The sequence below is a fragment of the Trachemys scripta genome, chromosome 2 (assembly GCF_013100865.1).
Source record: "Trachemys scripta elegans isolate TJP31775 chromosome 2, CAS_Tse_1.0, whole genome shotgun sequence".
Classification (NCBI taxonomy): Eukaryota; Metazoa; Chordata; order Testudines; family Emydidae; genus Trachemys; species Trachemys scripta.
The window spans coordinates 219,865,280-219,882,299 of NC_048299.1; the positions used below are offsets into that span (position 1 = coordinate 219,865,280).

The following is a 17,020-nucleotide window of genomic DNA, read 5'->3' on the forward strand; positions in this document are numbered from 1 at the left end:
CATAAGATCCCCCTTCTGAAGAAAATGATTTTGTTGGGTGGAGCAGAGAAAGTTAGGAAGGATTAGAATTTATAAAACTCTTCCTATTTGGTGTCATTAACTTTTTAATTTTATTTCTGTAAAAATATGTATCCAAAGCTTTTGGTGCTGAAAAATCACAAAATATCAAGCTTAAAGATATCACATTTTTAATCTCTGAAGTATTTTCAGATTCAGTGTTGCATGGGGAATGAGGGTGACTCAGGTGGCCAAGATCCAAATTGTTTAGGGATTTTACATCAAAACCAACTCTTAACCTTCGCGTGGAAAATTTAACTCTTCGCTAGTGTAGATAACAGGCGTAACATTCTACGAGCAAAAAACCACACTTAATAAATGGGCAGCACTGTTTCTCAGTAGCCACAATTTTCAAGATGTTGTCTTCTAGAAAGTACATTGTAGTAATTTTAGTACTCTAGTGATGTGTGCTTCTGAAAGACAAAGTTCACAACCTTCTTGTGAAGTGGAAATGATTGTGTGCCTAAAGACAGCTGCCACCCAGACATCCAGAAGCAAATTAGTGTTCAATATGGACCCAATTTGTGAATCTCAGTAACAAATCCCAGTGAAAACTGCTGCTATTACTGCATTATATGTCGTAGCAGAATGAGTCTCCTTAGCTGGTGCTCAACCGTAGCCCTAATCTCTTCTAGACAGTGAGTCACTGAACCACACCATACAGGCTGAGTAAGCTGGAAACATAGAGGTGTCAGCTATAAACAAAAGTCCTCCTGATGGCACTGGTTACACAGTGAACTGTAGTGAAAATGGAATATTGTAGAACCCTGAACAAGATAGCTCCTTGGGGCAGATGAGCATTTTCCCAATGTTACTACGTTGGTTTCCTGGCAAGAAAAAACTGGAGCCATTTAGGTAAGTATCTTCCCCTTCTAGGGTCTGAAACATATTATTGTCTCATAGCCAAGAATACAGAAGGCAACTGAACATAATCAAAATAATCACATTAACACTTTTATATGGACACTCTATCTATGTCAATCCATTACTAGATCAACCAGTTAAGTCTCAGTACCGTAACAAAACCTAAAATAAAACTCACTTTTGAAGATTTCAGATTCTACTGGAGTTGGCTTACTGTAACTTTCTTTATGATCTCCTGTATCCTTTCACCAAAAAAGAAAGATGAGACACACACAGATCAGTAGTGCAAGCTGTCCAACAGGAAGGAGGAGCTTCAGATAGCTGTTTAGCTTCAGGGGATATATATTTCCTTGAGGCAGTCTAGCCTTCACTTCATAAAGTTATCTGTGAAAGTGGTGTGTTTTCATTATATGCCCCTATGTTTTGGATTGGTATCATTCTGAGTCTTACATATACATTTCCCTAATGGCTCATGTCCACTGTCAAGCAGAGCATATTAAATCTTCTGATAATTCTAGGTTAGCCATAATCCTAAAACATTAGTACAGCTAGACACAGTAAAATCTTGCATATGGGTAAAGTGACTTGCAATAAGTCCCTCAGCCTGTCCAGATGGATGATGTATCTGGGAGATCTGTTTGATGCATATAAAGAGTCAAGGACAGTGACGAGTAAAAGATTCAACTAGAGCAGGTAGTGGGCCATCTGTGTTTACCATGGGTCGGGATGATGATAAACAGTGTGCTTTATGGTGTAACATGAATTTGATCCCCTGTTCAGTTACAGATGTTCACTGCAAAGAATAATACTGGCAGCATGAAATAAGTGACCATATGTCTGGCACCCACCAATATATTTATGCACAAAATAAATATTACACTGGCAATAACAGTGTGATGGGGAGAGCCATGAGATCATTGTAGTAGCTAAACACTTACGGTAGGCTTGCTAAGCTGAAAGGTACCTAAAAACTAGATACCATCCCACTTGGCAGTATGCTTAAACATTAAAGTGGGAATGACTCAGTTGTCTACCATCTACATCCAAGACACATAAAAGCTCTTCTCAGAACACTTCGGTTGCAGAAGAGCACTGCCTCACTTACTTTACAGGCTCGAATCTAGCATTCTTAGGTGAATGAACAGGATGCTCTTCCTTGGACCTACATCTTGTCTTTCCTTCTGCTGCTATTCCATGGTTATCATTTAGATGATATGGCCAGTCAATGTCCTAGAAATATTTGTTGCATGGATTTCAAGGGGGAGGGGGTGGAGAGGGTGGAGGGGAAATGATGCCACTTCACTCTAGGACTTTCAGTGCACTGTAGCAGTGACAAGCTGGTGTGCTGTAGATTCACACCCTGGCTTGCCACACAGTATCTGGCCACGTAGACAAGCCCTAAGACTAAATTATATCCTCACTTTTTATGGCAGTCCTCAGGCTGTGTAACTTACACTGGCTGCCATTATCCTCAGTGGGTCAGTGTGCCCACTGAAGCACAGAAAAGAGTCAGCCATATCCCCTTTTGTCCACCTATGCTCTACAAGCCAAGTTGAGGGACATATGAGGTGGTATAGGAGGAGTTGTGCTGTACATCACAGGAGGATCCTCCTCTACTGGAATGATGAGAAAATCCTTGTTGCAATAAGGAGGACAGTAATAGTTTTGGAGTTAAACTTAGAGTAAAATCACACTTAATAGACTCCCCTTTTTTTTTTATCCCCACCCTGCACCATAAGTGGTTACTACATTCTGGACAAACCTTAATTTTATTTCACAGGACAAAGTCTTTTGAAAGTCTAAAGCTTCTTGTGGTATTGCGAAGCTAAATAGGATCTTCCTGCCTCTAACTTTGCAATAGTTTAATTTCCTCTTGTATTTGTGAGGCCTACAAGCTAAAGTACATTTTTAGCTGCTCAGGTTTGTGTTATTCCTCTTGGACTCTTGGCTGCTTCCTGGATCTTGAAAGCAGAATTCAGGCTAAGAAATGGGTAAAGCAGTGGACTTGGAAAGGAGTCATTTCATTTACCCCTTATTATAAGTTAAAATGATGCCACATTTGACCAAAAGGGACCTGCATGCTGTAATCTTAGGGCACGTCTTCACTACCCGCCGAATTGGCGGGTAGCAATCAATCTACTGGGGATTGACTTATCGCGTCTAGTGAGGACGCAATAAAATCGATCCCTGATGGCTCTTCTGTCGACTCCGGAAATCCACCATGGCAAGAGGCGGAAGCGGAGTTGATGGCGGCGCCGCAGCGGTCGACTCGCTGCCGTCCTCACAGCCAGGTAAGTCGACCTAAAATATGCAACTTCAGCTACGCTATTCATGTAGCTGAAGTTGCGTATCTTATGTCGATTTCTCTCCCCCCCCACACTCCCCGTAGTGTAGACTTAGCCTCAGTCTTATCATAACTCCATTTGGATTGCTGCTTAGTTTTCAGTCCTATGCTGGCATAAGGAATATTAAAGATTATTTTTCTTCTTGCAGAACTGTATTTTTATGTTTCTCTGTATCAGCCTTGGAACCCACATTAATTTAGGATTTTTTGACTCTCCGACTGATCACGATCTCAATAAGTGGAGTGAGTAGCCACCAATATCTACCCATCACATCAACTGATTTGTACCTCAGAATGCATTGCTTGCATCAAATGCGTTTTTTAAAGCAACTCTTTCCTTTACAGTAGCCTTGGTGTTTAGTTAGTGGCTAACACTTAAACTTACTATTTAAAAATGGACAGGATGTCTGGGCAAAGACTTAACAATTCTTTACATGGTTTTTCCTCCAAGATAATAGATTAAAACCTGAGTGGCCATTTCTTTTAATATAAGACCTAGTGCCAGGAGGGTACAGCAGAGCTGCAAAGTGGCAGATCACATTTGTGTTTGGTGCATTTTGAAATAATTACTGTGGTTCGTTACATGATTATCATACACAATCCTTTTGTAACCTGTTAAATAGTTCACATTTTATTGTAAGATAAATTACTTCTTGCGTTTCTTAATATGCTTTGTAAATATCGATATTACATACTTAACTTGCAAGACAAATGTTAAGTTTATTGATGCCAATAACTTTTGCCCAACTCTGAAAAGTGAATAAAAACCTAAATGCCAGAAGCAGTGAGTAATCTCCCTACATGTAAGCAGCACAAGTGATGAGCTACCATTTTATTTCACACAAATAAAATGTGTGTTCTGATGAGTCCCATGAAAACTCAAGCTGGCTTTTCAGTTGTAATGCATGAGGTGTATTTTATCTTCACAAAAATGAGTGTGGATATGTGGTTCCTGTACAAATGCTGACTGTAATCTGCCAGTATTTATGAAGAACACATGTACAGGAAAATAATTTTCATCTACAAAAATAATAAATTGAAGTAACAGAATATATGGGGGGAAAATATGCCATGTGTGGTGGTATTAGACTGTAATTTCATCAAGTGATTTCTCAAGCTTCATAAACTCTAAATGAAAAAAGATTGTATTAGCCTTATAACAGATAAGGTAAATAACAAGTTCTGGCTTCCTTAAAATGCTCAGAATGCTGTAGCTGGCAGTAGGTATTTCAGGAGTTCCTGTCCAGGATCCTAAAAGAAATAACTATACTCCAGTAGTAATCAGATGTTTTAAAAAAAAATATAGAAAATTGAGAATTGTAAAGTTCATTAAAGCTGTTTTTAACAATTTGGTTTAGGTTTTGCTGTCCTTTTATAGCTTAAATGTTCTACTATGTGTCCTCTCTATCTCTGATATTTTTTTGGCTTCAGCATTTTGTCAATTATTTTTTAGTTCATGTTTAGGATGTGTTTCCTTCATAGGATATGTTTTAAACTTGAAACGCTCTTGCCTAACGTTTGTTTTGCATGCCAAAAAATGAATGAAGCAGCCATGCATTAACAGCCACAGCCCTGTGCAATCCCTCCAGCTTACTGTTGTGACCTCTACCCTTTTGTATCCTGTGACACTCAGCCTGTCTTTGTGCTCAAGTTTATTCATGATGGATACGTTTCCCTCCCAATCACATATGCTGTGCTCTTGCAGAGAGATTCAGCTGCAGCCCTTCCGAGCTTGGAAAAAAGAATGTTGGTAGTGTGCATAAGAGGAGCCTGTTAGAACAGAGGCCCCTCCATAACATGATCAGGACAGGGTGCAGTCTTAAACTTCTCCTAGAATATGAAAGGGGATGACTTTCAGCCTCTCAGATCCTTTTTAAATGCAAAAGAATGTAGGAAATTGCCAGATCAGTTAGTTAATCAGTGACAACTGCAGTAAGTATACAAAAAGCATGGCCCTTAACGAGAGTAATCAGTTGTGCTTGGTGTTTTTTCAGTGCCTCAGCATGTCGCCATTGGCCCCACCTCTTGAATCCTCCATTGGTTTAGTGTCAGCTTTATAGGAGAATGTAATTGCTAGCAGATCTTTTGATAGCTAATAGCAACAATATAACTCTTCCCTTCTGACTCTCCCAATCTTACTCCATCTTTTTTGTATACTGAAATTAGTGAAATGTACAGTTTATACTAGGGATTATTAACAAGAATTGTGCTATCAAAGTTCTTTCTTGATTTAGTGAGTATACTTGGCCTTTAATTTATATGAGGCAAAAGTATGCATTACACAATTATATGCAAAAATTTCATTACTTCCCTTCAAGTTTTTTTCAAAATAATATTCCTATCAGATATTTTGAAAATAATTTTCAAATATTTCAGGAATTACCTTGCTTGTTCCCCCTTATCTTGAAGTATTTTTAGACAAACCTTCTCCTTCCCTCTTTGTTTTGAACTTCTGTAGGGGGTAAGATGTGGTCATATGATCAAACAAGGCATTTTAAGATCAGACTAAATCACACTGAAACTGTACTGTTTTACCTTAAAAAAGTAAGTATGTTGTGTTAAATATACTTAAACTTAGAAGTAGTGTTACTTTTTCAATGCTGCACCACTTAATTTGTAGTGGTAATAGATAGCTAGAAATTTTAGTGGTTCTGGTTTCTTTCTAGATTGGGAAGAAAAGACCATGCTTGATTTCCTATTTTGTGTCATAACTGTCCATTTAAAACTGGCGGAGTGCCATGTTAGGCCGTAGCTTGGACATGCTGTACTGGGAAGCCCTCAGTGCATTGCATCGTAGCAGTATTCTGCATATGGTGTTACTATTGTAGCTTTGTATCAAAGCCTCTATGAATTTGAATGACGTAGGATATTGTTTCCAAATGTGTGGCACTGACTGAACTACTAGCTGGTCATTCTCGCATCAGCTGCTTGACAGCAACAAGCTGCCAGATATTCTGAAAACTCTTGTGCCCTCAATTGCCTCTGTAAAAGGAAGTTCTGTGCCAAGGTACTTGATGTAATAAGGAAATAAAGAACAATCTGATTCCTGCCTAATATTACATGAAAACTAACAAGTTATTTTTATGCAAGAAATCTGAGAGATAGTGAGGTATGTATATAGCCTAGCCTTAATTTTTTTGTGACGAACCATTTAATATAGATATTTTTTACTTATGCAAGGTGTCTGAGGGAAGGGAGACAGGATTCTTTCTCTTTGAAGATTAACATGAGATTTCAGTGTCTTAAGAGAATTGACTGATTTGCCACTAAAATATCCTATTTAAAAGAACTATTGTTTTATTTTTAGTGAAGAATTAACTAATTGCACTGAGATGTATACAAAATTAATTTTTGCTCTGAGCATTTAAACTATAGACACTTAAGCTGTGTCTACACTGCCACTTTCAGCGCTAAAACATTAGTCTTTCAAGGTGTGAAAAAACACCTCCCTTGAACGACAAAAATGTTAGTGCTGAAAAGCTCCTGGCGAGAAAGCTACCACCCCTCGTTCAGGGTGTTTTATCATCGCCGGGAGAGCTCTCCCCCGGCAATAAAGCATGACTACACTGCCCATGTCACAGCGCTGCCACAGCCATGCTGTAACGTGGGCAGTGTAGACATAGCCTTAGGGTCTACGCTATGGACTGCTGCACGTCCACAGGAGAGAACGCTCTTGCTGGCATAATTAAACCACTCCCAATGAGTGGCGGTAGCTATGTTGGCAGGAGAGCACCTCCTGCCAACATAGTGCTGTCCATGCTGGCACTTTTGATGGTCAGGGGTGTGTGTTTTTCACACCCCTGACTGACACAAATTTTACCAATGAAAGTGCTAGTGTAGACTTAGCTTAAGCCACACTTCAGGATTTTCACTGCACTGTAGCATTGGTCACATGGTGATTTTATTGTGTGGCACGCCAGTGCAGGTCTACACAGTAAAGAACCACCCGCAGCTGGCCCCTGCCTGCTGACTCGGGTTTGCAGGACTCCAGCTGTAGTGCTGTTTCATTGCTGTGTAGATGCTCAGGTACTAAGACTCTAGGACCATGTGGGGTGGGTGGGTCCCAGAGCCTGAACATCTCTGCAGCAATGAAACAGCCCCATAGCTGGAGTCCTGCAAACCCAAGTCAGCAAGTGTGGGCCAGCTGTGGGTTTTTCTTTACTGTGTAGACATGCACTGGCGTGCCACACAATAAACTCACCATGTGGCCAATGCTACAGTGCAGTGAAAATCCTGTGAAAATTCTGTTGTAGACATACCCACAGTTACTCAAAGTGTAGGTGAACCTTGAGTCTCAATGCAAGTTGATGAGACTCACTCCTAAGTGTCTAAGTCACTTTTGAAAAGGTGACTTAGGCTTCTAAGTCAGTTAGGCCTTAAAATACTGAGTGGAGACTATTGAGGCATATGGGGTTGCTAAGCAATAAACTATTTTGGAGGTGGAGGAAATAACCAACAGTGATACCTCTAGGCAATGTTAACAAGCCTGCATGCATAGGCTTTTATAGGCAGTGTTTCCCCCAGGAGTTGAAATTAGAGGGGGTGTTAGAATTTATAGGAGCGGGATTGGAAAATGACTAAATTGGCAACATTGCACCACAGAGTGTGGAGGAGGATGGGGATGTTCATGGGGCTGTAGAGAAATCCCTGAGGACCAGAAGCATTGTGACAGTAATGCCAGGTTAAGTGAAACTATAGAAGACATTGATTACCTGTGGTTTAGTGAAGACAACAACAAATTTCTGTTAACACCACTTTCATTTCCTCATGCTTCTAAACCTGTGAAACATCTGCTTTTGGGGCAGAATTTTCCTATGCTTGGTCTCTTTTGGAAAGTCTCAAAATCCTTTCTGCTGTGTTTGAGATGTAGGAGAGAGAAGAGAACTTACTACTTTCTGAAATTATATTTTTAAATACTTTTTTGTGGTACAAATGGCTGATGTTTGATACAGAACATAGTCCTCATTAAGATTAACACATTTTCTTTATGTGAAAATATCACTTCTGAGTATGTGCAGTGGATATATGAATTTTATAAAATCCTAAAGAAATTCCACCCTCTTTGATGTTAAAAAGCATCTTCTTTCTGACTGGCTCAAGCAGAAACAAGTTGCTGCTTGGACATTTTGTAACAGGAAGGCTGCCTGAGCTAGAAAATTTTAGCTTGTTCGAAGTGGAGTATTAAAGTTTGTCCTCACCTCGCCAGATCCACACCTCTCTCAACTGTTGTTGAAAACTACTGTCCTGTTGGTGTAGAAAGATTCAGAGTTCAACATCTGTTGTAATTTCCTTAGGGTATGTCTACACTGGAAACTTCAAAGCGCTGCCACGGGGAACGCTCCCATGGCAGCGCTTTGAAGTGCGAGTGTGGTTGCGCACGAACACTGGGAGAGAGCTCTCTCAGCGCTCCTGGTAATCCACCTCCATGAGGGAATTAGCTCCGAGCGTGGCTCCCAGCGCTCAAAACCTGTCTACACTAGCGCTTTAAAGCGCTCAAACTTGCTGCGATCAGGGGGGTGATTTTTCACACCCCTGAGCCAACAAGTTAGAGCGCTATAAAACTTAAGTGTAGACAAGCCCTCAGTTGACCATTCTCTCTCAACCAGGGTGCTGAGCTATTTGGAATCTGTTCAGTGTAGTATAGTCACCACTCCCTTCTAGCTCTACCTGGGCTAAAATTCAGGGATCTCTTTTATGGGAATACTAGGAAGCACAATCTGTGTCTAGGCTAGGAGTTAGCACGCCAGAAAGAATAATCTCTATCTGTGTCCAATGACCTAAATAAATAACTCCCTTTTATATTACAATGGAGTTCTTTTCTTCTCTAGCATAAGGGGAATAGACTGGAGGGGCAAAGGTTTTAAATCCCATTAGGGATTGGGAGAAGATGGAGAAAGCTGTTTGACACCAATTTTCAAATATGACAGAATTTTTCAAATTTTTGAACCCCTACTAGCCAGAGGGTAAAAGATGGAGCCTTGAGACAGAATCTAGGGACGCCTTCGTGGTGGCTTGGGCTAGCCTTCTCACCATGTCATTACCTTGGGAGAGAGGCTTTCAAATCTCTCTTTCATAGACCGAATAAGTTATTTTTCAAATAGTTCATTAATACTGTGTACCGGCTGCACAGTTGAAATCCAATTGTGTATTGCTGACTTTTTAAGCTTCCAAGAGCACATTCTCATTTGCATTGGATATATTTTTATGCTTGTGTTAATGCATAACTTATTGAGTACTACAGAGTTGTAAATTGTATACCCTGAAACATTTAGGGTATACAGTTCAACCAATGTAAAGGATCAGCCCCCCCCCCCCCCCGTCCCTTTCTCCTCGAAAAGGTGATCTTTTTATTCTCTCAAAATGTATAAAGACTGTCTGAATGGTTTAATAATAATGGCTCTTTCCAATTAGAAATTCAGCTCTGAAGAACAAGTAAGATTCTGATGTCACAAATAAGTTTAAAATCTGAGAGGAGAGAATTTTGTAGTAGGGCTGCATAAAGATTTTTGTTTGTAATGATTTAATTCAAATGCCAGACAAACAGCTAAGATGTTTGAATGTTCAGCCCGAGCCTGAACGGCTACACCATAATTTTACAGCCCTGCAAGCCTAGTCTCCTGACTGTTGAACTGCAGTGTCCGCATACTGTCAGTAAATCTGTCCCTTTAACTGAGGGCTTCAAAAGCTCTCACTTCCATTTCCATGGTCCTCCAGAAAAACAGGGAAGACAAGTATATATTGCTGATATTTCTGTAATGGGTGGACGGAAAAAACCTTTTCTCTCCCCCAGCACAAAAATAAATAAAAGATCAGGCCTTATTTATGTCAAAGTTAAAAATAAATAAATTAAAAAAATGCATAAATCTTTTTTTCCTTTGGAGGCTATCTTAACATTGTTTTTGGATTTTTAATTTGCATTATTTTAGCTATGCAACCTTAACATTGCATTAACATAATTGTTTTATTTATTAAATGTAAACAATCCTGGTAGCCTGATCTTCAAAGGTGCTCAGAGCATCCCTTTCTTCAAGACCATAAATCTCTCATGCCCAAACTATTTATACATTCTTAACAGAAAGATGGGCTAGCCTGTTTGTCTACACTATGGAAACAGAACTCTCAATTTTAAGACATTTTGGAAATGATGGCAGTGAAGAGGATGCAGTACACACAAACACTGAACTTTTTATAATGCCGAGAACTTTCCACACCACCTCCAATAGTTCTTAAACATACTACGTAACTTTTTTTAATAGCCAAGTCGAATGCTTAAATTTTAATCTTCATCAACAAACTACCGTTTGAGTACATTTTGCACTGATCATTAGGCACTGTTAAAGGCATAACATTTAGTAGTGCAAGTTGTTTGCTCTGAGCTGATGAACTTGCTCACTTAAGCTCTTTGCTCTACCAAATATGGGACCTTCAGAATCTGTTTCATAGCACTGTTTTATTTGAAATTAAGACCTGAGCACAACTAAGATTAAATTTATTTTATTTTTTTTGGTAAGATACCTTGCTTAGGAAATCTGGAAATGACAATTTCAAAGTCAATGTGTGTATTTTGATTTGATTTTTCTCTGGCTGATCATCTTAATTATATATTGTAATAGCTTTCTTGGTGACTACACACTTTGTATAATGTTTTAAACTCCTGAGATACAAATATTTCATAGAAGATCTATCTTCCTGACAGAAGTAGATGTCTGGGATAACCAAACTTTTTGATTGTGGTTTTCTAGCAGTAACCCATTTTTTTAAAAAAAGTGTAAGGACAGCTAAATTATTGCTTCCCATTTAAATGGCCACAATCAACTTTTATATATACCAAATTTAAATACAAAAAACCCTTAAAAATAAGGCTAACAGAAATGTTTCTGTAATTGAAACTAATGCAGACACTTGTCTCTAAACAAATATTTTCATGCATTCTTTGAATCCCAAGCATTGGAGCACTAATAACCTGAAAGAGAAACTCTTTTCATTGTCCAAGATGAGAAATGCAGAACATATGCAAAAAGCATAATTAGTAACAAGTAAATTGTATTTTCATTTATAGTAATCAAAGATGTCAGTAATGTAGTTAAAGAAACAAGTTTCTGTACACTGCATCTTAAGTTTATGGCTTAGAAATACTACATACCTGAAAATCCACAGTGGTCTTAGTCTCTGTAGCTTCCATCAGAGAGCCTGTAGTTTAAGTGAGGGTAACTTTAGTTCAGCTACAGACTACCAGCTCTTCAGTGCGGCCTTTCCAGTCTACTTTCTGCAGAAATTGGGGTCAGATGGGCAGAAATAAAGTGAATTGTTAAACAAAACCTGTTACCTTATTTTCACCAGTTTCCATGGAAATAGTAGCAGGCACTGACCACCATCATCTGAAATTGACTCTGCTACCAGTGGCTGGCTCCCACTGGAGTTTCCGTGGAAGCCTGTCAGCTCATGGAAAATAAACTAAGCATTCAAATATAACAGTTTAATTTTCATGCATTTGAACCTAATTTCTGGAGAAACTGGATTGGAAAGGCCATGACACTTACCGGAGTGAGAATTTTTACTTGTAGATTTCAGTTACTGAATCCCAAAGCCTGTGTAATTGGCAGCAAGGGACTTTCTTTATCTCTCTCCCCAACCCTTGTTTCTTTCTCCCACCCTTTTTTTTTTTTAAGGCATAATTGTTTATAAGAAGGTGTACTGGTGAACAAATTCTAACCTGTATATTATGCTACATAACTGAACAGTTAGATGATTGGGCAGCTTGAGCTAGATTCTGTGGTTTGCCCAAACTGTGTTCCATGCAAGAGAAGATGGGCGGTAGCAAGCTATTGTGGCCTTAAGTCACCTTTTAGGCTTCCCTGGAACTCCAGGAGCTAGTCCATTCCTTGGCAAGGAGGCTTTTCTGATGGCTGGAGGCTGACTATGTAGAGGGGTGCCCCAGCTGCTATATGTATTATACCAACTGCCAGGTAGAGTGGTAATGTAGGAGCTGCTGAAGTGGCCCTAAACCACTGGAGGGATTCCTGTATGCCAGTGGTTCTCAATGTATTTACCATTGAGGGCTGTACCCACACAAAATATAAGTACACAACACACACACCCCTGTATGGCCCTGAGGATCTCACATGGGCTGCAGCTGTGTGCCGATTGGGCCACAGGTTAAGAACCACTGCTCTATGCAAAGAAAGTTCAAAGTAACAGTTTAGCCTAGTTTACGGCAGCTTTGTCCTGTAAGATTGCATGAGTGAAACAAGCCTTAGAATTGATAGGTTTGATTTTTCTGACTTGAAGTTTATTGTGAATACTTAAATATTTAAACACCTCTAAAATTATGTGCTTTGTAACTGATTTATTAATGAGTTTGTACTTCTAAGGATATTTGAGACTCAAGAAATTTACCCTAAATGATCTAGATTTTACTGGATTGATTTCGTGGGTAAGAACCTCACTTCTTCAGATGCAAGAAGTGAGGTTCTTACCCACGAAAGCTTGCATCTGAAGAAGTGAGGTTCTTACCCACGAAAGCTTATGCTCCCAATACTTCTGTTAGTCTCAAAGGTGCCACAGGACCCTCTGTTGCTTTTTACAGATTCAGACTAACACAGCTACCCCTCTGATACTGGATTGATTTTCGTTTAAAAAAGGTGATCAATGGATATTTTTTTAAAAACAGGAAGGGGAGCTTGTATTTTTTGTATAGAGATCTTTGGAAAGTGGTTAAATAAATGCACAGCCAAAAATCTATTTATTTTTTCCCTTTGCAGTATCTCTCTTGGTTTTGCTGGAAGATACAGAATATATCATGTGTGTATATGTATGTGTATGTGTGTGTGTATATGTGTGTGTGTGTATATGTGTGTGTGTGTATATGTGTGTGTGTGTATGTGTGTGTGTGTATATATATATATATATATATATATATATAATATCATGTTAGCTCACACCTCCAATTGAAGGAATGGTGGTTGAAACATCAAAAAGATGGCCTTTCTCCAAAATGTTGGCTATTAAATTCAATAGGTATTAATAAAAACAGAGTTTTAAACAGTAACTCTTTTGATAACTCAGAAATAAGTGTTCTTAAACAGAATTGTGCTGAAATAATAGTTTACAAGGTTAGTTACAATGGAGTTAATTATTTTGGTTCCAATTGCCATGTGGACAAGCCCCCTTACCATGTTGAGATGTCCTCTAGCCATAGATCACAGAATCTGAATTTCTAATATAAAAAAATTAGATTTTGTTTAGGTCCTCTTTAATAATAAAGAGCATAATCCCACTTGCAGATGACTTTTAAGAAAATGTCATTCATCCCATCCTAAACTTAGTTGAGTCCTGTATGGAAAAAGCTAGAACTTTCTTGGAACCTTTACATTTATAGTGACAGGTTACTTTCCAAATAAAGTTTTTAACTGAACATCATGTGCTGTAATACTTAACTGAGAGAGACAAGTTTTTGAACTACAGATTTCATCTTCAGGTCTGGGCCTGAAAGAGAATTCTGTAGTTCAAAAGCTTGTCCTTTTCACCAAGGGAAGTTGGTCCAATAAAAGAGATGACCTTGCACACCTTGTGTGTTTCATGTCCAGGGACCAACACAGCTACAACAATACTGCAAACAGTAATAATTACTTAACATAAGTATTTAAATGAATAAAATACTATAGCTGTGAACAGTTCTTCGTAGTTAGTTGGAGTTTTGTTTTCAGGAGGAATACCAACTGTATACAAAGCAGAATGTGTCTTACTCTGAAGCATTTTAGTATGTAGTCACAAATGTGTATTATATCATTAGTAAGAGTTTGCCTGAAGGTGAATAGTGAACCCCAGTGATTGAACTTCTAGCATGGATTTGATCTGCAGTGGGTTTGGAGCCATGAGTATTAGTTTGAACATGGCATTTAGAAATCTGCCCTCTTGCAGAATGAAAACTTTTCATTTTTATTTCAATTTTGAAGCTAATAACTGCATAGTTTTGCTTTGAGGGAAACAATATTGTATAGTTCCATTTTTAATTTAACAAAGTAGCCATTTGTGACCTGTATCGCTGCTGTTATGCAAAATAACACCTTAATTTTTATATAAATGTACAGTTTTAAAATCTCTAATTTTTAAAAGGGTCACTACTGGTGTTTGCACAATCCTGTTGTCCATTTAACTAACTTTAGCTTATCATAGCCCTTGATGCTGCTGCCTGCTCATCTGATTACACTGCTCAGGGGAATAAGGTTAAGGACATGCTGTTGGTAACTAGAGCATTTTCAGGGCTTTAGTTCAGCAGATGGGCTGCTTGGCTATATTCATACATCTGCCTGCCTGCTGTGGCAGCTGCTGCTGCTGCATGTTGTGTTCTTTTGTTCTGTTCCATCCAAGAATGGAACACTAGGAAGTGTAGTGAATGGATTAATTTAAGGTTAAGGTTAGTGTTTTGCTTGCTCTCTAGCGCCCTATCATAATAAAGCTTCTGATAGAAGCTAATGAGTGTTTCTTAAAGTGAAATAGATTTAAAAAATACACTTCAGCGTCTGAAACAATCTAGTGTCATCTAACAGGTGTGTCATAATATTGTATGACTATTTTATTATTTGTTTCCAATTTTCTTTTTCCTCTCTTTTCTAGGATCGGTAACCAGACTTTGGCTGACACTACGTGGTCCGAAAGAATTAAGGAAATATGGAATGACATGAAGGAGATTAGTTGAGGATTAAAGGCTTTGAGGACAAACACCTCAGTGAGGTGAAGCACAGACTAGCTTTCTACTTGTAGCTCTGCAGAGCTTTGTGCTGAAAAAAGATGGCAGATCCAGGAATGATGAGTCTATTTGGAGAAGATGGGAATATTTTCAGTGAAGGGTTGGAAAGTCTTGGAGAATGTGGATATCCTGAAAATACAGTAAATCCTATGGGGCAGCAAATGCCCATAGATCAAGGATTCCCCTCCTTACAGTCTTCTCTTCATCATCCTCCCACCAATCAAAACCAAGCAAAGTTGACCCACTTTGATCACTATAATCAATATGAACAGCAAAAAATACATCTGATGGATCAGCCTAACAGAATGATGAGTAATGCTCCTGGGAATGGTATAGCATCTCCTCACTCACAGTATCACAACCCTCCAGTTCCTCAGGTTCCTCATAGCAGTGGCACTGGTGGTCAGATGGGAGTCTATCCTAGTATGCAGAATGAAAGGCACGGGCAACCCTTTGTAGACAGTGGCTCCATGTGGGGACCGCGGGCTGTTCAGGTGCCCGACCAAATAAGAGCACCATACCAGCAGCAGCAGCAACCGACGCAGCCATCACAGACACCGTCAGGACCCCCTGGGCAGGGCCATTCTCAGCACATGCAGCAAATGGGAAACTACATGGCTCGCGGTGATTTTTCAATGCAGCAGCATGGTCAACCACAACAGCAGAGGATGAACCAATTTTCTCAAGGTCAAGAAGGCCTTAATCAGGGAAATCCTTTCATTGCCACCTCAGGACCTGGCCACTTGTCTCATGTGCCCCAACAGAATCCTAGCATGGCACCTTCTTTGCGACACTCAGTCCAACAATTTCACCACCATCCCCCTACCGCGCTCCACGGAGAATCAGTAGCCCACAGTCCCAGATTCTCCCCTAATCCTCCTCAGCAGGGTGCTGTTAGGCCACAAACACTTAATTTTAGTTCTCGGAGCCAGACAGTATCCTCACCTACTATAAACAACTCAGGGCAGTATTCTCGATATCCTTACAGTAACCTAAATCAGGGATTAGTTAACAATACAGGGATGAATCAGAATTTAGGCCTTACAAATAACACTCCAATGAATCAATCTGTACCAAGATACACAAATGCTGTAGGATTTCCATCAAACAGCGGTCAAGGACTAATGCACCAGCAGCCCATTCACCCTAGTGGCTCACTCAACCAAATGAACACACAAACTATGCACCCTTCACAGCCTCAGGGAACTTATGCCTCTCCACCTCCCATGTCACCTATGAAAGCAATGAGTAATCCAGCAGGTACCCCTCCTCCACAGGTTAGGCCTGGTAGTGCTGGAATACCAATGGAAGTTGGTAGTTATCCAAATATACCCCATCCTCAGCCGTCACACCAGCCCCCTGGTGCCATGGGAATTGGACAGAGGAATATGGGTCCCCGAAACATGCAACAGAGTCGTCCATTTATGGGTATGTCTTCAACTCCACGGGAGATGGGTGGGCACATGAGACCAAATGGTTGTCCAGGTGTTGGCCTTGCAGATCCACAAGCAATACAAGAACGACTGATATCTGGCCAGCAGCATCCCAGCCAACAGCCGTCTTTTCAACAGCAAATGCCAACTTGTCCTCCCATGCCACCTCATCCAGGGATACATCATCAGTCTTCACCACCACATCCCCACCACCAGCCTTGGGCACAGCTTCACCAGTCACCACAGAATACACCACAAAAAGTGCCTGTCCTTCAGGTAAGTTACTTCCAGCTGAAAGAGAATATTTGTTTTTGAATTATATACCTATTCAGACCCTGGGATATAGGTTTATTGCTCTGAAACCATTTTGTTCTGCCTTGACTATTCTGTGTACTGGTGGTTATGTGTCTTTCCTATTTTACTTATAGTTTTGAGTAGCAAGCTACCGGAACTTCATTCATTGCCTATGGTCTCGTGATGGTTTTTACAGGATTACACTGTAGTATGTTTAAATGTGAAGCAGCATCAAACTTATCCTGAATGCAACAATTATTTTATTATTGTGGTGAATCT

General features: G+C 39.7%; 1 protein-coding gene across 3 annotated transcripts in view; it reads left to right on the forward strand.

The window, feature by feature from the left end:
- Positions 1-17,020, forward strand: part of CHD7 (chromodomain helicase DNA binding protein 7) — a 186,888-nt gene that overhangs the window by 51,854 nt on the left and 118,014 nt on the right. For all 3 annotated transcript variants that reach the window (XM_034762986.1, XM_034762988.1, XM_034762987.1), the window contains one exon: positions 14,882-16,723. In XM_034762986.1, coding sequence (XP_034618877.1) covers positions 15,056-16,723 — 1,668 coding nt within the window. In that variant the 5' untranslated portion in view covers positions 14,882-15,055. The remainder of the gene's footprint in view (positions 1-14,881; positions 16,724-17,020) is intronic.